This window comes from Lepidochelys olivacea (genome assembly GCF_965140295.1).
Source record: "Lepidochelys olivacea isolate rLepOli2 genome assembly, chromosome: 2".
Classification (NCBI taxonomy): domain Eukaryota; kingdom Metazoa; phylum Chordata; order Testudines; family Cheloniidae; genus Lepidochelys; species Lepidochelys olivacea.
Window position 1 is genome coordinate 112,518,277 of NC_140412.1, and position 23,007 is coordinate 112,541,283.

Here is a 23,007-nt window from a genome sequence, read left to right on the forward strand (position 1 = left end):
CTACGCTGCCAGAAGGGGGTTTTCTGTTGGCGTAGGAAGGCCACCACCCTGAGCACCATTCAGTCTGGCAAGAACCGCACGCATCCGTTGAGCCAGCTGCGTCCACACCAGGGGGTTGGGGGCATAGCTCAGTGAACTGGGGTGTGAGTAAACTGCTAATACAAGGAGATATAATGTTGAAGTGCAGCCCAAGCCTCAGCGTGGCTGGCTCCCTGCTTGAAGAGGTTTAGGACAGCCTGGCTCTGTGCAGCCCCAGAGACCTCCAGAGCCTGTCAGGGGTGGGGCCAGGCGGCTGCTTCCCCTGCATCCTGGGGACAGAGAGGCCCGTTGGACGCAGCAGGCCCCACCCCACTGTAGCCCAGCAGGGGGAGTCAGGGAGCAGCAACAACAAACCGCCCCCGGGGTCGCAAGAGAGCCTCGCTCTGATTGGCGAGAGCGACCGTCTGCCGCGATGAGAGACGCGTTGGGATTGGCCGGCTTTTGCCGGTCGGCGGCGGAGGCGGGGAGGCGGAGCGGATATATGGGGGGGGGCGCCAGCGCCGGCAGCCGGTCGGAGCGCGGCGGCAGGAGCGCAGGGCGGAGGCGACACCGGAGGCGGGCGGGCGGGCGAGCGAGCGAGCGAGCAAGCACGAGTGGCCGCGGGACTGGGAGGGGACACGCCGCGGCGGCGGCGGCGGCGCGCCGGGCAGGGTGTGTGGCTGGGTCGGCGACGGCAGCGGCTCCGGCTCCGGTGTCCGAGGCGGGGGCCGCGCTGGCGGTGGATGTCTGCCCCAGCCATGCTGTGCTATGTGACCAGGCCGGACGCGGTGGTGATGGAGGTGGAGGTGGAGCCCAAAGCCAACGGCGAGGACTGCCTCAACCAGGTGAGGCGCCGCCCCGGGGGCTCCCAGCCGCGCGGCTCCCCAACGGCCCAACGCCGCCGTTGCGGAGATCGCGACCGACCCCCTCCCCCCCCCCCCCCCACTCCCCGCGGCTCCTCCCGTCACGCGGCGGCGGCAGCCCCTCGCGCGCGCACCTTAGCTAACGCGCCCACCGCCCTCCGCGGGCCGGTTGCTGCGCGGGAGCGGGGGGGTGTCTGCACGGGAAGGGGTCGGGGGCCAGGAGGAGCGGCTGGTGCTTCTGTCGCTTCCCTGAGGCGAGTCTCCCCAGGCCTCCTCCATGTTGGCCGCAGAGGCTGCTGCGCTCTCGGGTGCTCGGTCTGCCCCCGGGTGGGGACCCCGCGGGGCGGGGTGGGGAGAGGCCTCAGCGTCTCTCCTCACATCCCCTCCCCTTGCGGCGAGTTCGCCCTTCCCAGGCTTAGGGAGCGGGGAGGGACCCCCCCTGCGCCTGGAGACACCCCGAGGCAGGACCCCGGCTTGTGCTCGGGGGTTCTCTCGCGTGGCACCGCAAACATTCACCTAAACATTAGACACGTGGCCGGGAGGGGGGCTACCCTGCTGCCTCTGATCTGTCCGTCCTCCCTGCCTCCGTTGAACCGTGCTGCCTGCTCAGTTGACTCCACGGTGGCCAAAATAGTCAGACCTGGGTCGCTCCGCCTGTGTTAGGCACCTAAACAAGTAGCCTGGTTTTCAGAAGTGCCCTTGGCTTCCTTGGGCGTTGCTGATGCTCAGAAGAAGCGTTGTGCTGGGTCGGACCAACGGTCCATCTAGCCCAGTACCCTAGTCTGCAGGCAGTGACCAGCGCCAGGTGCTGCGGATGGCATGAACAGGGCAGTTATCCAGTGAGCCCGTCACTGTGGGTTCCCTGTTCTCCAGCTCAAGCATCTGGCAGTCAGAAGCTAGGGACACCTAGGCTCTGAGCATGGGATCGGTTCCCTGACCGTCTTAGCTAATAGCCATTGATAGAGCTATCCTTGGTGAACTTAACTAATTCTTTGTTGAACCCTGTTGGCTCTCACAATATCCCCGGCAAGGACTTTCACAGGTTGACTGCCTTGTGTGGAGAAATACGTTATTTTGTTTGTTTTTAAACCTGCTGCCTATTAATTTATTTGGGTAACCTGGTTCTTCGGTGTGTGTGCGGGGGTAAATAACACTTACTTATTTACTTTCTCTTCATCATTCATTATTCTATAGATCTCTGTCATACTTTTCCTTAGTCATCTAATTTCCACACTCCGCATCATGGAGAATCAGGTCACTCACTCTTGCTTAGATGCCCAGGTTTGAGGGGGGAAATAGCGATAACTCTTGTGATATGTGTTGTGGACCAACAGAGGTGCCTCCTGTTTTTATTGCCATTTCATATTTATATACATATATATTTGTAGGTTGCCATCTGGACAGCTTCTTTAATGCTTTGCTTAGTTTTGATGACTACTTATGCTATGAGCAGGGGATTGGACTAGATGAGCTCCTGAGGTCTCTTCCAACCCTAATATTCTATGATTCTTCTGAAAAGTGATTCAGTAAGATAAATTTATTATTTGAGTGTTGAGATTTTGTAACGTGTGAGAGCAGTTTTTAAAAAGCTAAACTTCTGTGTTTGGGTAATGGGTTTGGTATTAGCTATGTTGTAGAGCCACTTGTACAAAACTTCAATTTTTGTTATAGGTATGCAGAAGGTTGGGGATTATAGAAGTTGATTACTTTGGACTGCAGTTCACGGGCAGCAAAGGAGAGAGTTTATGGCTGAATTTGAGAAATAGGATCTCCCAGCAGATGGATGGGCTAGCTCCTTACCGATTTAAACTGCGTGTCAAGTTTTTTGTAGAACCACATCTTATTTTGCAAGAACAGACAAGGTAAGATGAATCCAATCTTGAGTGAACTTCATTTCACATTTTCATGTTCTGTAATTTAATACTGTAAAGTAGCTGTACGTTGTCTATATCAATCATTTAGTACCTCTTATATTCAACTTACTTGCTTTTGAGCTGTATATATAGCTTGCTGTGAAAACCTAACATGACTTTAAATGTATTGTTCTCTGTCTTTTTTGGAGCTTGAAGAGGAAGGGTAACTTATTCATAATATGTAGCTAAGTATGAGAGCTAAGAACAGCATAGTTAATTCCATACATATTTATTGCTACAAGTGAAAGAGAAATACAGGAGGTAGCATGTGATATTTATACTGAGTTTGCATGCCCGATAGTAACCTCTCTTCCAGCATGTTACTGCAGGTCATTCTGAACTGCTTGTGTAGGAAGTGGCTTCTCACACAATGCTTAAACTTGCTAAACTTCTTAGTCTAGTGTCATATTACAATAATTTTCAAACAGCTGTAGGTCCTCTCTCAAGCTACAAAAGGAACAGCTGTTTTATTTCTCCTGTAGAAGACATACACCTCTACCCCGTTATAATGCGGTCCTCATGAAACTAAAAATCTCAGTGTTATAGGTGAGACAGTGTTATATCGAACTTGCTTTGGCCCCCCTGTTCCTTGTTTCCTGACCGCCCCCTCCAGAGACTCCCCGCATCCCTAATCACCCCCAGGACCCCACTCCCTACTTAACCCCCCTGCTCCGACCCCTATCCACACACCCCGCACCCTGACAGGCACTCACCAGCAGCGGGAACCGGAGCAATGCGGCCCCAGCCCGCTCCACTCTGCCACCTCCCAGCCGTGGTGCTCCACTTCCGCCGCTGGTGATTGTGGGGAGGTTGGGGAAAGGATGCCCCCCCATACTCACTGGTGGTGGAAAGCAGAGCGATTCAGCCCCAGCCCGCTCCACTTTCCTTGTCCCAGCTGTGTCACTGTGGGGTGGGGTGGTGTGTTGGGGAAAGGTCCCGCACTCGCCTGCAGCGGGAAGTGGAGTGCCATGGCTGGGAGCGGGCTGGGGCTGGGCTGCTCTGCTGCCGGTGAGTGCGGGGGGGAATCCTTTCCTGCAAGCCCCCTCCCCCAAGCGACATGGCTGGGGCTGGGGTGAGGGAAGTGGGGTGGGTTGCTTCCGGCTCCCCACTAATCACCCGGGCCACTCTGGGACTGCGGGGCCCCCAAAAGTGCCCCCCCACAGCTCCTGCCTCCCAGACCCTGGGGGTGGGAGGGAGCCCCTGACCACCCCTGAGACCCTCTGCCCCTTATCCAATGCCCCGGCCCGGCATCCTTAACATGCTGCTCAGAGCAGCGTGTCAGAGCTTTACGGCGTTGTATGTGCACCCGTGTTATATCGGGTCGTGTTATATCAGGTAGAGGTGTACTAACAAAGCACAATAACTAAATTGACGATACATTACATTTCAGAAAAATGCATCGTTACCAATCTTTTGAGTTCCAAACTCCAGCAAAAATAGTAATGAAGCCTTACTGATTTTAATTTACACGAGAAAATGTCTCACATCTTCATTGGAGGGGTCAATAACTTTCTTCCTTTTGAACTAGCAACATAAAGCATTTGTATATTTAATTTCTGTCAGCCATTAGGTTCTAGTGTTAGATGGGGGCCATAAACTGATGAACTCTACTGTCTGAAAACAAATAGCACAAAATATGATGATCCACTATCTTAATGTGAAATTCAAGTTTATTATGAACATGCATATACCAGGATTGTCGGGTATTTCACTCTTCATTTTACCAGAAATTTTCAGCTAATTCATTTGTGCGGTGTGGCTGATGGTCTGATCTGAATGCTTATTACTCAGGAAGATTACATATTAGATGTGTCCTTTTTCCCCTCTTTATGATGTATGAAGATCTGAATTTTTTTAATTTGTTTTATAATATAAATTCAAATCCTTTCTATCTTGGAAATTCTTGGTCATCCAGAGATTTAGTGAAACTGCCTTGACAACTTCATGCAAGTACAGCAGTTGAGAGGGGAAGGAGTTTGAGTGGTACTTTTTACATATTGAATTCCAATGAACATTTGAGAGCGAGAGAATCCTTTTATAAACATAGAATACTCCTGAGTATTCAGTTAAGGTGTCAGAGCTCACGGTCTAAAGCCCGAGAACTTCCAAAAGTCCTGTATAACAAGGGAAGAACTGGCTTGACATTCTTGATATTTCTCTGGTTGAAAAAGTCAGAGAAAATGAAAAGACTTCCCTTATAATAAAAAAGGACAAACTTAGTTTTAACTGAGGGCTTGTCTATACTCCAAACGTTATAGTGCCCCAGCTACAGCGCTGCAGCTGTGTGCCTATACAGTACTGTAGACACTTGCTACAGTGAAGGAAGGGATTTTTCTGTTTTATTGTTAATTCATCCCCACGAGAGGTGGTGGCTAGGTTAACAGAAGACTTCTTGCATTGAAGTCATAGCATCTATACTAGAACTTAGGTTGTCTTAACTGCATCTCTCAGGGTAGCTAAGTCAGCCTAAATTTTAGGTTTAGACCAGGCTTGAGACCACCTAACTTTGTTGTGTAAATTACACAAACATAAACCTTTTTGCACTCACATTGATGTAAGTAGGTCTTTTAGGTTGCACCTGTGTTAGATAATTAAACTATTAACTGAACTGGTGGGGTTACAATGGTGCAAGTTGCAACTGGAGAGGCCTCACTAAGCAATCCTCTTTTGGATATACACAGCACTCTGGAACTGCATAATGTCTGTTTTTCTTGTGGTCACATTTCTGGTTTAATTCATTTGGTTCCAGTATTTCTGTCCTATAGAAAGTACTACATGTGGTCCCTGAAGGCCAGGAGCTACAGCCTGGTACACATTCTCTCACACTCACTGCAGATGCCATGGCATTCTCAGGCCTGTGTAAGGGGAAGACATTGAGGAGGGAGAGCAGGCCAGAAGCTTGTCTGAGCTGTCACTGAATAATGAGCAGGTGCACTGGCATGTTTGGAGGGTCATTTGTACCACTACAGCTGCAACACCTTGTATTCTTCATTGACATTGCAACCATGCAGATAACACAGGGATGGATGACGTGAAAGTCAGCTTTATTCAAAGCAGTTGTGCAAATGCCTGTGCATTGTTGATGAAAATTTTGTATGTAAAAATATGTTGGCTGTCAAGTGGTCTTGAACGGTGGTTAACATGACAATTTCTTCAGTGTAGATAAGGCCAGGAGGTCTAGCTTGTACCACATTAAATATTGCCTCTGAAGTTAGCTTATGTTTTTCACACCTTGACACCATGACGTATGCAGATCACAGCCCTGGATTTTCCTTAAATTAACTAAATACCACACTTGTTTTTAAATTACAAAAGCATGTTAGCTGTAAATTACTAGATACTACAATACTGAAGAGCTGGAGTGACAGTTGTCAAACACTGTTTTTTTGCCCCTTTTTGAATGGTTTTAAAGTTAGAACACAAATAGGCAATTTTACCATTTCATTAGAAAGAACTCTGTATGCTAACACTTATTATTCAACTCAGAGGCCTGGTCTATGCACAGAAGTTAGATTGACCTTGCTACATTGCTCAGGTCCATGAAAAATTTGATGCTCTGAGCACCATAGTTAGGTCAACCTAACCCCTGGTGTAGATTTAGTAAGGTTGACAGAAGAAGTCGTCTTCCATTGACCTAGCTATCGCTTCTCAGACAGGTGGATTAAGTACATCAAGAAAAGCCTTTCATCGATGTAGGAAGTGCCTCCACTGTGGCTTTACAGCTGTAGCGTAGTCATGGCCTGAGTGTTCAGTTTACAATGTTGTCTACAATTCTTATGTCAGTTACGTATTCAAAACAACTTCTTTCAAATAGATGTCAGAAAGCTGTTTTGACTTAATAGTACCCTCTCTTTCTTGCCTACATGGAAAATAGTGGAAAATAAAAGTTTAAACTCTTAAATATTTTCTATGGTCTTTATTTTTCTTTGCATTGCTAGGCTTTCCAGGGCATAGCAGATTAATTTGTGTAACCTTTATGGCCATGAAACAGCTGCCATTAGTTAAGTAAATGGAGGTGTGCATGAAGTATCTTATGCCTACTACATTTTTCTTCCTTTTAAAGAGTGGGGAAACAGTTGCTTTTATCGGTGCTCTAATCTGGGTTTCAGTTTATTGGCTGGCTGCTGGTTTTTTTAAAATCTAAATCCTTTATTGTGGTGAACTCCGGCTGCAAAGTTCACAAATTTAGACTGGTTTCCATTGAAATAAAAGGTAAAATGGTCAATGCAGGCATAGATCTATTGAAATAATATGCTGTGGCAGCTCAAATTTCCCAAGCAAGCTTTCTCAGACATGTAGAAAAGAGCAGGCCTATTTCAAGGACATATGTTGTATACTTTTCCAGTCTTTGAGGTTTCTGTTATTCTTTGAGTAGGAAATAAATTCCTTTGAGAGAGAATATACTTTTTCATTTTATCTGAAACATTACCAGTTTATGTTCTAACACAGTTTAAAAGACATTTCCATCTTTCATGGTTTTCAAAATATTTTTTTGCATTTGTAAATAGACGTTTTAATAGATGGTCCAGGCTTGGTTAAAGTAGTTTGTTCATTAGAATAACCTATACTGTCAAGTGATCACTGTAGCAGGGTTCTTGCTCCATTGAATTCGAAGGAATTGGGGTTTAAGAGGTGATGTTTGCTGTATCAAAGAACTTGCTATAAAACAATTTTCTAACAGAAGGCAAATGGGATTTTAGAGTTGGGAAGCAAATAGGTTTGAAGTTGTGATCCAAGATGATTGGCAGACTTCAGAAGCAGTTTTAGCTTATACTTTCAGATGAGTTTGTTAAACTTTAAAACCTCAGAAGTGACTAGGAGTGGCTCTTCTGTACTTGTTTTAGCAATGAGGCTTCAGAGGAGGATGTATGGCTCCCTATGGTAAAGTGATGGTAATGTAACTTTAGGTCATTGACTGCGAGTAACCCCTGACTAATAGCTACTAGGCATGTCTAACAAATCACTGACTGTTGCATTGGAACGCAGCCCAGGATCTGAAGACATTCAATTCCTGATTGGCTTAGAACTCTTGTCTCGAGGCAGAAAGTTCTACTTTTGTGGTTAAAAGATTTCTTTGTGAAACAAGTAGCAAAGAAGTCTTGGAACTTGTCACCTTTTTATAACAATAAGCAATGTTTGCCAAACTGTATGAAGGGACAAATTGCAGTTAATAGTAGTACTTTTGAAATGTACTGCTTTATTATTTTGTATGTTAAGATAAAGTCTCAGCTTGAGCCCATATGTACAAAATGTGCATTGTTTATGAAGTATAGCATTGAAATTAATTTTAAAGTAAAGATTATTCTAAGTAAAATAAAACAAGCTTCATTTTTATTTTTTAACTCTTTATTTAGGAATGTTTAAACAAGCTTACGAATCCTTGCTTGGTAAATAGCAGAAACCAAACTATCATTACAACAGTTAGCTTTTGTACAAAAAGACATTATACAGGAATTTAATCATCAAATCTTTCTATTAAACAGGGTGTTACCATGTTACAGAGTAAGCATTATCACAACACCTGTATTGTTTCTAGTGATTTTAATAAATTAAATGAAATCTCTATATACACCTATTTAAGTAAGACAAGGCATGTCTATCAAATGTTAATATTTTTTTAAAAAGGGATGGGTGTATTTTGTCGAAGTATCAGTCTGCCTTCTGTTTGTTCGGTTAATATGGTGTTTTCCATAACCACAACCTCCCATATTTTTTTGAACTATTCCTCTGTGGTTGTCAGTTTTTCTTTTTCCAGTATGAGGCGATCAGTAGTGGAGCGGCTATTAGCAGATGAGACCAATTCTTCTTTCCTTTTGTGTGACCATTTCAACTAGAAAAGGAGTACTTGTGGCACCTTAGAGACTAACAATTTGTGATATTTGGTTATGGATTGCATCGCAATACTCTAATGACTGGACGTGACCGTTGGATAATCATAAAATCTCCTCTTTCACCATAATTTCTCCAGCATTTATTTCCTTTTTATATTTTTAACCTAACTGATGTGAGATACCCTTTGAACAGTATCTTAAAGAAATTTTATTTTATTGTATTAGACTGAGGTTGATAGGTTGATGGTTTTCCAAATCAAACCTCATACCTCTGGGGTAATTTGTCTGTCCACATCTTTTTTCCAGTATGTGATATATGGACACTTTATTTTGTTAAGAAAGCTTTCTGCAAAGATTGATGCCAATTAGTTATATTTTGTTTCCTAATTGACCAGAGGCCATCACTTCTATTAAAGTTAGCTTTCTATTTAAAACAGGTTTTCTAGAAAGCTGAGAAACATAATGCCTGACTAAAACAAGCTTTATTAAAGTTATTTCAGTAACCTGACACTGAGACAAAGTATATAACTTACTTGTGTGACTGGGTTGAAAATCAGATACTCATATATAGCTCTTGGCACCTTTTTGTCACTGACATATTACACTGAAAAGTCTAATGAACTAGCATTTAAAATAGCTCTGTTTTACTTGCTTTGAAAATAGTTTTGCTCAAAAATATGGCATTGCCATATTCCATTGAGGACTGTTTTGTTTATGTGTGTATTTTTGAAATACACATATAGTGACTCAGTAAGAAAAATGCAAAATAAGCATTCTGGTTTAAAGACTAGTACAGTGAACTGCTTCATTACCACATTACCTAGTTGCTCTTACGGGCCAATGTTAGTAAGAATGGCTGGTTTGTTTATGTAAATTTATAGCTAGTTTAGACATTTGATTATATGGGGGATAGAGTGAGGAAATGACCAGTTTCTCGCTTTTTACATAGTAACACTGGCTGCGCATGGAATTGAATTAGATATGGTGCCCTCTTATTTTAAGAGCAAATAAAAGCTAACTGCTGCCATTGAAACTAGCGTGTGTTTGAATGCATCTAATTGTTTATCTGAAGCAGAGTTGAATAGTGTTAGTAACCTTTCACTTACTTTTACAGAGAGCAAACTAGGATAGAGATACTGGGAAATATAATAGGAGTACACCAGTGCAGAGTTTTAAATTCTCATATCAGGTAACTAACTTACATTGGGTCATCTTGTTGGGGTAGGTGGGCCTTATTTTTCAGCTTTTCAGATGGTGGTTTTTCAACAGTGTAACTCCATTTTGAGAGAATTATACTTCATAGTTCAAATTCACCTCATGCAAGGAGCTGCAAATTACATTTCAGTATCAGTGAGAGGACCCCCAAGTACTAGAGGGGTTTAGCCCCCAAAGGACCAGCAGTATTTCTACCAGGAGCACAGTAACTGGAAGTTCCAAGAGATGTATGTTCCTGGTTGTGCCACCTAGTTTTTGAGAAACACTGGCCACCTATTGCCTCTCCCACCACAAGCAGAGAGGAGATTGCAGCTCTTTTTTTGCATCGTTCCCTTGTAGGCACCATTCAGCTGGAGCGTGGAACAAGAAAGGGATTAAGACAGCTCTGTTGGACTGTTCCCATATTTACCTTACTAGACTAAAAAGATTTTTAATTACCTTTATGGATACAAAAGGAATATTTTGATATCAGAACTTGCATATTAAGTGTGAACTTTTTTCTTGAAGGGGAAGTAGAATTTCAAGTCTGACTTAAAATCTGGAATATGTACAATTATGCTTTCTGTGGGCTGTTGAATTTTGCCCCTGTCTCAATTTCATTATGGCTCCTAAGTACCTGTTTCTGTTTGCAACAGCTGTCACTCCAGGGACTCTGCATAAATCATGTATGAAGAGAGGAACAGTAGGCACAGCATGTAGATTCGTGTTAGTGATTAGGGTTGGTAGTTTTCAGTACCCCTAAAATTATTTTCATACCGTTGACCATTTAGACAAAAATCCTTATGTTGACCACCTTTTCTGCATCCCTAGCATTGCTTTTTAACTTTGGGAAAAAAAGTACTATCAAAAAGAAAAATAAATCTAAGCCACTATGCATTTGATTCTGAAAATTTTTTCTGAGGGTTTGTGTATGCTGCTAAAACATCCGTAAAATTTGTATGATAGAGATTAGGGCAAGACAAGATTAAAATAAACTAATTTTAATGTTGTAGGTGCTTGGCCAGAAGCCTCTTGGTACTGTTGTTCCAACTGCCTTAAATGCTTTATTTCAAAAAGCCTTGGGACTCCCGAGTCCTGTTATGGGCTACAATTAGCTAGAAATGTCAAATTGAAGACTAAGGGCTTGTCTACGTGGGAGTTGCCATACTAACTAAAGTTGTGAAGTTAATGCACATATATTAGTGCATTAAAACCCTGTGCGGATCCTTGCATTGAGAAGTAAAATGGCCTTAATTCCAAGGATCAAGCTACAGCAAACTAAGGCCATTTTACTTCTGAATGAGAAGATCCACTTTGGGGTGCAATGCACTTTAATGTATGCACCCTAACTTCACCTTTAGTTAATTATCTTAACTTTGGTGAGTTATCCTGTATGGACAAACCTTTAGCTACTTTGCAATTCTGACAGTAATTCTGTAGATTATATTTTGAGGTAGTCTGCTTTATATCCAGAAATATTCTGGAGCACCTGGCTTCATTCTCAAACAAAAAATATTCATACTCAAACAGAAGACAAGTTTTAATATCCTAATGCTATACAATCTTGGGTGCATTACACTGGAGGCAAGAAATTTTGAATGATTGTCATGCAGGAATACTACAGTTAAACTTGAGAGGAGGATTTGTCCTGCATTGCAGAGTAGTAAGATTAAACTCCTAATTTCAATTTTTTCCTATTAGTGTTACAACGTTATGTGAATCTGATTGAAGGTCTTCAAGGGAGGTATGGGTGACTTTCTATTACTACACTGGAAAGCAGTTTTTCTGTATACAATTGATTTCAGAGTTTATTTTTTTCACAGGCTTAGTAATGTCAGAAGTGTGCCAAAGTCTGGGAGATATTAAGATTAACACAAACCATGGTTAAAACTTAAATTAAGAGTGAAAATTTGCATTATGAAGATTTGCTTTATATTTTAAAGAGGTTTTAAGGTTGAAGTGATACTGTACAACTGGTTTGGAAAAATAAATTAAAGAACTACTTGTTTGAATCAGTCACATGATATAAGAGAAGGCGGAATCTTAGAACTGGTGAAGTACTAACTTTTGTAGCAATTCTAATGAGACTAAAGTAGTGTTTTTTCCAGCATGTTTCTAAGGGTTAAAAATGTATCCTTGTATAACTAAAACGATAAATAATGTAGCCATGAAACTTGGTCAGTGACTGTTTAATTCAGTTTTAATAAACTTGTTGAACTGAAATCGTTTATAGCAACCGGTGCAGTTTGTTTAAAAAAATTAAATAGAAACCAACTTAAAGGCGGCTTCAGTTTTTGAATTAGTGAACTGCTACAGGAATGCTTCTTGGGACCACCACTTCATTTTTATCTTGACTTTCCAGTCAGTTTTCTGAATGTGCTGAATCTCTCTGCCTTGTTGAACAGAATGTCGTAGAAATGAATGCATAGATCTGAAGAATTGAGCACCTTTTGCCTTAGAGATCCACCTGAGTCTGTCCTGGCTTTTGGAGATCCAATAAAAGCTTTGTACTCAAGCCCCAAAACTAGTTTGCAGAAATTTGGTTTAATGCCTCCTGGCTCAAGAATGCTACAGGTAGTCCATTCAGCCCTGCAGATTAACTTTGCAAAATTAGGAGTCTAGTTCACAACTCTTCATGTTAAGTAACACACCATTATTTTAATTTGGTGATCTGCCCTGGGTAGTATCAGCTGACTTCACCAGATTCTGAGGTTCTGGTTGTTGCACGTGTATCAGGCAACTGGAACCTAGACATTCATTAAAATGATTTTGGGGAGTGTGAACTGAAACAGGTTGTATGAAGAGGGAACACTGGTCAAAATTAGCATTTTAAATGTTGAGCGCTCTGTAATCAATGATTAAAGCCTTCGGAAATTTTTCCATCCCAGTTTTGCTTTGTCTGCTCCATTCAAGTGTCCTTTTATAAAAATAAAGGTGGAAAAAGCTACAGTGGGCGTCCATCTGAACTATTTATCTGGCCCCCATTACCATGATATCTGAACACCTCACAACACCTCTGTAAGCTAGGGAAGTACTGTTATCTCCATTTTATAGTTGATGAACTGAGGCACAGAGAGGCCAAGTGACTTGCCCAAGGTCACACTGGAATTCTGTATCTTCTCTGCGTCTTCACTTTTTAGGCTTGATAGGTCTTTAGCAAGAGACGTGGAAGTGGTTCTAGAACAGTTGTCTCTATTGTAGTTTCTTCTCTAATGCATTTCTATCTGCTGGAGAAATCTTTAGCTTTTTCACAGCTCCCTGTTGATGTCTGTAGGGCCTTCTCAGTAATGGTAGAGATTGTCTTGCTGTTTCTCCTGTATAATCAAAGTGCTGTCAACTGCACAAAGCACACTGAAATTTTTTTTTGCTTTTTTTTTAAGTTGTAATCTTGTCACTTGCAACTATAGTAGGAGTAAATTTTTCAGGCAGAGAATGTTTTCAAGTTTGCTATATTCCTTTAAATGTCACTGTTACATAAATAATTACTTTCAAAGAGCAGTAGTATGCAGAAATGTATAAACAGACTTTTCATATTTCTAATCTTGGGGGGAGGCAAAGTTGAACAAATGATTACTGTTAGACAGCTCTCTTGGCCAGAGCAAGTCTGAGTAGTTTAATTTAGATAACCTGCATTAATTGCTCTTAAAAAGTTAAATATATTGTCAGATTGCATGCATGTGGCTAAAATTTCAATTTGATATAAACCCTAGAATTAAACATGTTGCAATTTTTTAATAATGCTTCAGGTTTTTTTAGAGGTAAACTGCAAAGCAAAAATAAAATGAATTTTTTTTTCATGATTCATAAGGATTGCTTTATAAAACAATTATTTTGGTTAGTTTTTATATTTGGTATATCAATTCTCTCTTGTGTGTATTGGTATGTAGTCAGATTGAAGATCTAAGCATCCCTTCTCTTCCCCTCCTCCCTGGAGGGTGGCGGGGGAAGAGAGCTGCAACTCAGGTTGCAACTCATCACCACTCAGGCCTGGGCTAGCTCTCGTTATTTTTAGTCTTTACAATATTTTATTCATTAGATAACTTTCTCATTCTAACTGTAGCAAATGTGAAATCTGCCGCTCAGTGCATCAAATTGGTTGGCAAATGCGTAAGGATTACGAAATGTAAGAACTTACCTGACTCAGCATGTCTAAAGTTAAAAAGGTAGGGAACTGGTGAACAAGTTAGCTGAAGAAATGAAAATGGATAGTTCTAAAATAAATGGTCTAAAATAAACATGGTCAAAAATTGATTAGCAAGATTAGATAGGTTTTATGTTCACCTCAAAATGCAGAAAATACATTTATTTTAATTCAAGATCAAATATGCCATTGCATAAAACTTCCACTATTGAAATGGAAGGGCAGAATATTGATTCCCAGATAAGGTCTGGTCTAAACTGTAAAATTAAATTGACGCAGCTACGTCGCTCAGGGGTGTGCAGACCATGCTAGATGGGTGGAAGAATTCTTCAATTCACCTAGCTACCCCCTCTCAGTGAAGTAGATTACTACAGCACCAGGAAACCCCCTTATGTTGCTGTAGTGAGTATATACACTGAAGTGCTACAGTGGCATAATGTTGTAAGTGTAGACGTAGCTTAAGGCCTGGCCTACGCTGAAAAGTTAGATCGACCCAACTACATTGCTCAGGAGTGTGAAAAATCCACACCCCTCAGCAACATCGTTACACCAGGGGCTAGATCAGTTTACACAGGCTGTTAGAATTCTTCCATTGTCCTAGCTACTGCCTCTTGGGGAGTTGGATTACATACCCTGACAGGAGAACTCCTGTTGGCATAGTAGTGTCTACACTGAAGCGCTACAGTGGGTAGCGTTTCAAGTGTAGACAAGCCCTTAAGTCCCTGTTCCAGACCTTGGAGTAGCTCAGCATCTTGCTTCAGGATGAGTCTCTGCTTTAACACCCGAAATATGGCAGTTAGTCTGTGATCACATTGATTTCCATCACCAGGTTTAACTGATTTAAATTGGCAAGCAGGAAACCATGACTTTTAATCTTGTTTTGCATTTGTACTCTGTAGTTAGTTTCCTGAAGTATGTAAGGTTGATTCTCATTGGTTGGTAACCCTTAAAACATGTTGATTTGAAACAAAATGTGGCCTTTAAACTAAATTTGGTGGTACTCTTGCTAACCAGAAGGATACAGTGTATCTACACATTTTAAGCAGTTACAGAGCTTAACATTCATTTGTTCAGGTTCTTAATTTTTACATTTTTATTATGTTAGAAAATGATGAGTGAAGCATTTTCATATTTACTAAATTAATTTTTTACATGAGACTTGTTTCAAGCTCTATGTGGATGGAAAAATTAAATGTACAGAACCAATATTTTTCTAAGTTTGGTTTTATTAATTCTATAAAACTACCTTCAGTGTGCTGGATACATAAGAAAAAGTTGATCATGTTTTGCATTTAAAACTGTTTTATTAAACAAAGGAAGTATTAGTAGTTACTGAATTGAGCTGGTGGTTTCTGGTCATCAGGCCCTTCCAAGATTTTAGAACTAGAACATCTCATCTTCATACCTAATTTTTATTTATAATTTGGAATATTAAAACAGGCTTTCCTGCTTTTTTCAATTCTCCTTCGGTTTCTCACCTTTGAATAAACTAGTCATTGATCTGAACTAGTTGAAGAAAGTGACTTGAAGAAAATATTCTCTGCATCTGCGGAAGAGACTACTTCTGTCAAAAGCTGTTTTAGCATTTCAGACTCGGATTCCTGGTGCTTAGTGAGTGACTGCCACCGGTTCAGTGATTTGACTTCTTTTAAAACAGCTGAAAATACATACCGCTTGAAGTCTATTTTTATGTAATGTAAATTATTTTTATAGCTTATAATAAGTTTAGGTCTAAATATAGGTTGTCAAATTTTAAATTGGTTTAATTTAAATTGATTTAAATAAGTCTGAATTTTTCAAATTGATTTTTATCCATCCTGTTTTTTCAACTGTTTAGCCAACATGACAGATCCAAATCTAAAGGTCCGAGGCTAAACCCAGAACGGCAATAAATGGCTGAATAAATATGCTTACAAAGTAAACATAGTTATATATATGTTTTCACAGCACTTTTATAGGTTTTTCAAGTATTTTTCACTGGATTCTTTCAGGCTGGGGAAAATTACACCACCTCTGTAAGAGTACTATTGGAGAGCTGTTTGTTTTGAATAAACAGAAAAATCTCCCACAGATTTCTCAACTGTAATATTTCACAGAACTGCATGTGCTGATTTATGCTTAGTATTTTATAATATTTGCTTCACTTAACTACAAATGATAGTGCACACTGAAGTAATGCATATTTATTTAGAAATGACAGTGGAACAATGTAACTACATGGGTAGCCTTTTACATGCAATATGAGTGTTTTCTTTGTTTAATCTGTAATTCTCACTTGATGAGTTTAACATTTCAGATATTCACTGATGGTGAGAATTTTTTTTAATGGCCTTAAGATATTTGATCTTTTTGGACTTGCTGGACAATTCAGTATTTAAATGAAGCTACTGAAAGAAACTCATCTTTTAATGTAGGCTGGCTTTTGAAAAGATAGCATAAGCGTTAACAAAATCAAGTTAGTTTTCTAACTCTGATGCCAGAACTATTCGTTATTTAATATGCTCAGTGACCAGTATAGAGTCTCAAACAATTATTGACTTCTATGCTAGTCAAACTTTTTAAAAATAAAAAGTAATTCTCTTGCAGGCATATGTTTTTCTTGCATATAAGGGAGGATCTTTTGGCTGGTAATCTTCAATGTTCTTCAGAGCATGCCATTGAACTTAGTGCATTGTTGGCTCACATGAAGTTTGGGGATTATAACCAGAATACTGCCAAGTACAGTTACGAAGAGATGTGTGCAAAGGAGCTCACTACTGCCACCTTAGACAGGTAAGTAACTGCTGTAACTACTCTAACCAGTGACAAAAATTGTTTAAGAATTTAAATTAGTAAATGATAATTTCTGGCTATTTGGTGCTAAAACGTAAGTGTAAGTGATGTTGCAAAAAAATCAAAGCTAGTGTTAGTCAGCTATTCTTTGAAAGGAAACCAAACTCTAACCAGAATGTTTTTAATGAAAGTGGCCCTACATATCTGCTGCATTTGTAGACTGCAGTTTACATTTCCTTTTTCGAAATAGAAGTGGTAACTATTTAAATATTCCTTGATTAGGAAGTAAAAGTAGCCTAAATAGTCTTTCATATAGAAGACTATATTTGTCTAAAGGTACAATTTTAGGACTTTAGATACCTAGACTCTCCATAATTTTAATACCCTTAGATTGTGTTGTAAACAAGCCTGAGTCTACTTCTTGCGCACGCGCACATATTTTTCTAGTGTAAAACCTGAACGTCAAGGAGAAAAATTCTAAATGTTGTATTTGCATGCATGTGAATTTTTTACTGCTAGGAACTTTGCAATCTGAAAGCCTTTCTACACAAGGGACAGTTTCGAAAATAGCATGCAGCTTTTTCGTTATTTATATAAAGAAAGGATCTCTCTTTCTACACACACACTCAATCAATCAATATATGGATCCTTTAAATAGTCCAAGAATATTTAATTAGTTCTGTCACTTTAATGATCAGAAACATATAGCCAGCTATAACTAAACAGACCAATTAATTTAGTACTTTTATATAAGGACCACCTAACTTGATCATTCAAAACCTTGTTAAAATGAGATGTTGCTGTAAATTACTGCATATGGCTGAATGGTTCACCTGTCAGTCTTTTTTTATCCACAGTATTACTGCAAAGCACAAGGAACTAGAAGGGCTGAGCCAGGCTTCAGCAGAGTACCAGGTTCTGCAGATTGTGTCATCACTGGAGAACTATGGGGTGGAGTGGCACTCAGTGAGAGACAGTGAAGGGCAGAAACTTCTTATTGGTGTTGGGCCTGACGGCATCTCCATCTGTAAAGATGACTTCAGCCCCATTAACAGGTAAGTTCTTGGGGCGAAAATCTCACCTTCTGACTTTTCTGTGAGCTATAGTTTGGCTCTATACCTATATAATCAAAACTGTGGTGTTCTAAAGGAAGTGTGTTTAAAATCTTTTGTATCTTTGTGTTCTGGTTGGACCATGCAAGAAGCTGCCAAAGCATGCAGTGCCTGGGGATTTATCCACTTCTGATAGCCTTTTCATCAGGAGACCATTGATTTAAAATGCTGTGTTTGGGGCTATACAAATAAATTATGTGCTTCCATGGGGACTGTATTAGTGGTATAGCGGTCCTGTACTTGTTCAGTGTAGCATTTTCAATCTAGCATTATAGAAGATTGGGAAGGCCTCTTTGTTTGCAAATGTAGCTGTTAATTTCTTCTGGGTAGTCTTAGAGGACGTTTCTCATAGTACAGTATGTGAGTGGCTGTAGAAATTGTCTTAATTTTTAGAAGGAGAATAATCCCCCCGACGTGCACACTACTCATCATTTTCTATTCACATTTAGGATTGCTTATCCTGTTGTTCAAATGGCAACCCAGTCTGGGAAGAATGTGTATCTGACAGTCACCAAGGAGTCTGGTAATAGCATAGTTCTCTTGTTTAAGATGATCAGTACCAGAGCAGCAAGTGGACTGTACAGAGCAATAACAGAGACACATGCATTTTACAGGTTTGTATTACTAGTGGGTAAACCGCTCTTCCTACCTTTTCAGCAGCAGTTGAGTCAGGATTTAAACTTGGCACAGGATTGTAGGTATTTGACACTTCCTCAGACTACCTTGCATTTTAGATATTCCCCTGCAGAATTCCATCATATCTTTGCTGCTACTCCTGCGCACACAACACCAGGAATGGTATGAAACAAAATTCAAGCATAGTCCTACTTTGCTTCTGTTACATCCAAGAGCTGGATAAGATTCTTATTGTTGAGGTTTTTCTGGGGTGAGAATATACAAAATATTTCTCTGCACTACTACAATATACATAGCACTTTCTCAGAATGAGAACTAAATCGGTTTCTAATAGATACCTCAGTAAGCAGTAGACACTAATATATGCTAGAAATGAAAACAAGTTTATAATTTATGGAAAACATCAAAATAATCTATAGCTTCATTCCTCTAATCCTGTTTTTAAAAATCCTTGCAAAATACAGCTGTCATATATAGAAACAAAATTATGTAGGCTAACCATGCTGTGGATCTTCCATCCTTCGCGGGTGTCTGAGTTCAGGGAACAAATAAGATACATTGAGGCTTCAGTATTAATTAATCAAGTTTTTCACTTGTCTCATGGGTTTGTCTTGTAGGTGTGACACTGTTACTAGCGCTGTCATGATGCAGTACAGTCGAGATTTAAAGGGTCACCTAGCATCCTTGTTCCTGAATGAAAACATTAATCTTGGCAAAAAGTATGTCTTTGACATTAAACGAACATCAAAGGAGGTTTATGATCATGCGAGGAGGACTCTTTACAATGCTGGTATTGTGGATCTTGTTTCAAGAAGTGACCAAACGCCACCGAATTCTCCCCTTAAGTCTTCAGAAAGTAATATGAACTGTGACAGCTGTGAGGGTCTCAGCTGCCAGCAAACAAAAGCTCTTCAAGAGAAGTTGCGGAAGCTGAAGGAGTCTATGCTATGTATGGTGTGTTGTGAGGAAGAAATAAATTCAACCTTTTGTCCCTGTGGCCACACAGTATGCTGTGAGACCTGTGCTGCCCAATTGCAGGTAATTGCAGTGTCACTTGGGACATTCAACATTAATGTGTTAAACAATTGATTTCACTTTACAGTTCATTTTTTACTAGTATAATTAACTGATCTTGACCAATATACTCAGCAAAGTTTGATTTGGTATTTAAACTCAGTTTGCATAATGTCTTAGTTCACAATCTTATGTTTAGATGATAAACTAAATAGGTGAGGCTGTATTGTGAAGAAAGACAACGTAGGTGAGGTAATTTGTTGGACTAGCTTCTGTTGGTGAAAGACAAGTTTTTTGAGCTTGCACAGAGCTCTTCTTCAGGTCTCGTATAGTATGTAGTCATTACTTTTGATGTAAATTAAGGCATTTTTTGCGGAGAAGTTAGGAATCAGTGGCATGGAAGTTTCTTGTGGTATCATGTTGGAAATATAGAGACAGACCTGAATACTTCAGTCTCACCAACAATGTTTATTCATTAAGGTGATGACTTTGTGCTCATGAGACATATAGGGTCTCTGAAAATTGTTGTGAAGGAGTGTTCCCTAATACTTTCTATCTTCTCTCCAGTCATGCCCAGTTTGCAGGTCTCGGGTAGAGCATGTCCAGCACGTGTATTTGCCAACCCACACCAGTCTTCTCAATCTGACAGTGATATGATCAACATGTACACTTCTGAAGCATCATGTACTTTTTACAAACTGCACTAAGATGAACTACAGCCATTGATTGTGAAGAAGGCAATCACTCCAGCTCCTGCCTACAATGAGAAGCAAAACCCCACTACACCTTTGGGTCATGGAGGGGTCAATATTCTCTGTTCAGCATGCCTAAGAAGATGGTTTGGAGACATCTTGTGAAAACAGAACTCTAAATAAATTCATGTCATCTAAAGGATGAAAAAGTTCTTCTTGATGCATGAGCTTGCAATGTGGCAATATTGCCAAAAGCTAGGTAATTCTGGGGAATGTGGTGTAAAGTCAATTTGATATACCCAGCAGGGATATTTCAATATGTAGTTTTACACATTTTATAATTGGTTTTAAGTTTCTTTTTATTTTGTTCCTTTAGTGTGATCACTCCATTATTTTAATAGCAAAACTAGTTTTTTACAAATGTATACATCAGTTTTAGTGTTATGTTCATAGTTTGTGTTTAGTAAATTGTTCTGAAGTGAGGGGAAACTATTTTAAAAATCAGGTATTTTTAAAAACCTGAGGTTGCAAGGCTTTAAGCAAGCAGTTGTATTTAAATCAGCAATCTAATCAAAGCTTAATTCAAATCAGTGATAATTTTGGAAGTGTTCTTTACAGCAAATTTTAATTTCTGGATGTTGAGGGGTTAGTCAGGAAAGTCTCTCCTGCTTAGTAATGATGCTCCAATGAGGAAATGTTCTGGGGCTTTGCTTGCAAATCAAAAGGGGAAACCATTTCCACTTGGGAAGGATTTAAGTTAGCCAACCCTAGAGATGTGTCCAGGTTGCCACAAATTCATCTGTCATCCTATAAATCTGCCATATCTGTGGAGGCTGATTTTGCTTGAACTATCAAAAATCCATTTTGGCCTAAATAGTGTAAATGTTGTATAATTTAAGTGCTTTCATAAGTTTACTTTTTGAGTTGCTTGGTTATCTATCTTGCTAAAACTCTTTATATTCCACCCCGCATTTGGGCATTTTGGACTTCAGTCAACTAGTGTATCCTCCATGATTTAGAGGAAACTAGAAGACCATATTTGGGTGCAATACTAGCTAAATTAAAGCTAGAAAACTACACTGTCACTTTACTGAGATTTTCTGAGTATACTTTTCATATTGCCTTAATGTAGCGGTAATGTGTGTTTATGCATTTGTTTCTTTGCACAGACATTTTGTCAAAATATTAAAACTCTACTTTTTTATCGCACATATTAGCATATAAACCTTACTCCAAGAGGTATTTATTTTTTCACTTTGTAAAGAAATTTTGTTTCCACATGAAGCAAGAACTCTGTCCTATATTGTAGACAACTTCTGTCTTTTTATATTCAGGTTAATAAAGGACTTTAAATCAGATGTCTTTCTACATTATTGATAGTATTTGGAAGTCTGCTTATTAGCTTTGTGAGAAATCCTGCCATGTCATACATAATTTAATCCATTCCTTTGCAGTTGTCATATTGTCCATTCTTTTTCATAAACCTGCATATTTTGGGACTGATCTAAGAGGTACTGACCATTTGTAACTGCCATTCAGGTTAATAGAAAAGGAGTACTTGTGGCACCTTAGAGACTAACCAATTTATTTGAGCGTGAGCTACAGCTCACTTCATCGGATGCATCCGATGAAGTGAGCTGTAGCTCACGAAAGCTCATGCTCAAATAAATTGGTTAGTCTCTAAGGTGCCACAAGTACTCCTTTTCTTTTTGCGAATACAGACTAACACGGCTGTTACTCTGAAACCTGATTCAGGTTAATAGTGCTTAAAATGTGCTTTCTGGATCAGACCCTTCTCTTTTGTGTTCCTCTCTTGAGCTAACTGGAGGAGGAAGCTTTTTTTATGTTGTAGCTACCTTTTGCTTTCAAGTGATATGGCCTAAAACCCCTCACTAGTTGGAGGGTCCTTAATTTTTCTTATAGAAACATTCAGAGGAAATATAAGGCTTTTGTGAGTAAAACTAAAAATACTGTTTGACCTAAACAAGGTTCTTACAAGATTTAGAATTTAAATGTAGAGTTTCATCAGTCCAACTGAAGCATTTAACATAAATCCTTTTTTATACTAGTGTGTAGACATTTAGAAATTTTTTTAAAGTTGAGCCACTAATCATCAGCTATATCACTCTTCAGTTTTGAAGGCTTCATTAGCATCACTTATCCTATTGAAGCTAAAATCTTTCCACATTTGGCCTCTGCCTGAACACAGTTTAAATTGACAATGCCAGAAACCTTATTACTTGAACATATTAACGTCACCTTAGAGCAAATGAAACAATGGTATTTCAACTCAAAATAGTGTAGTAGGTGAATGTAATTTCATGGAATTTTAATATGTATAGCAAATCATAGTGGCCACTTCTAAGTACTTTGGAATGGCTAAGCCTGAACCAAGCACTGTACGTACTTATGCTTGCTTTTTATTTTAAGCAGTTACATCTCCAAAAGACCACCATGGTTAAGGTGGATAGGAGAACTACAGTCCCTCCTGAAAGCTGAGGCAGAACTTAAGAGACTTCTCTGAAGAGTTGTTCAGGGCTGCCTCTACCTCTTATGCTACTTAAGATGAAGTAGCAGTTGTCGCTGGTTGAAGATACTGAACAAATTATTGCTGGCCAGAGACTAGCTGTCAGACTTTGCTGCAGACTAGTATATCTTCTTCTGTTGCCAGATACACTATTAGCAGGGTATGTCTTTGTACTGTTGTCAGTCTCAGCTGTGAGGGGAGTGAATCAGGTTCAGACTACAGTGATGAGTATGATGTAAATGCTTGGAGCTAGATCTATGGGACTGAATCAGTAATGCACAGATCACTTCTCCA

At 40.0% G+C, this 23,007-nt stretch overlaps 1 protein-coding gene across 1 annotated transcript; it reads left to right on the plus strand.

Annotated features, from left to right (window-relative positions):
- The first annotated feature begins 597 nt into the window (after nt 1-597).
- MYLIP (myosin regulatory light chain interacting protein) lies at nt 598-21,468 on the plus strand. The gene is made up of 7 exons (XM_084618554.1): nt 598-863; nt 2,553-2,743; nt 16,547-16,732; nt 17,590-17,787; nt 18,294-18,458; nt 19,098-19,518; nt 20,062-21,468. The coding sequence occupies exons 1-7, from the start codon at nt 762-764 to the stop codon at nt 20,149-20,151; spliced, it is 1,353 nt and encodes a 450-aa protein (XP_084474680.1). The 5' UTR covers nt 598-761; the 3' UTR covers nt 20,152-21,468.
- Nucleotides 21,469-23,007: the final 1,539 nt, after the last annotated feature.

Excerpts from the sequence above, each read along its gene's own strand:
- MYLIP (XM_084618554.1), top strand. The coding sequence starts at position 762 with ATGTCTGCCCCAGCCATGCTGTGCTATGTGACCAGGCCGGACGCGGTG. Across the intron at positions 864-2,552 it reads GCGAGGACTGCCTCAACCAG|GTATGCAGAAGGTTGGGGAT; the intron begins GTGAGGCGCCGC and ends TTTTTGTTATAG. Across the intron at positions 18,459-19,097 it reads GAGACACATGCATTTTACAG|GTGTGACACTGTTACTAGCG; the intron begins GTTTGTATTACT and ends TTTGTCTTGTAG.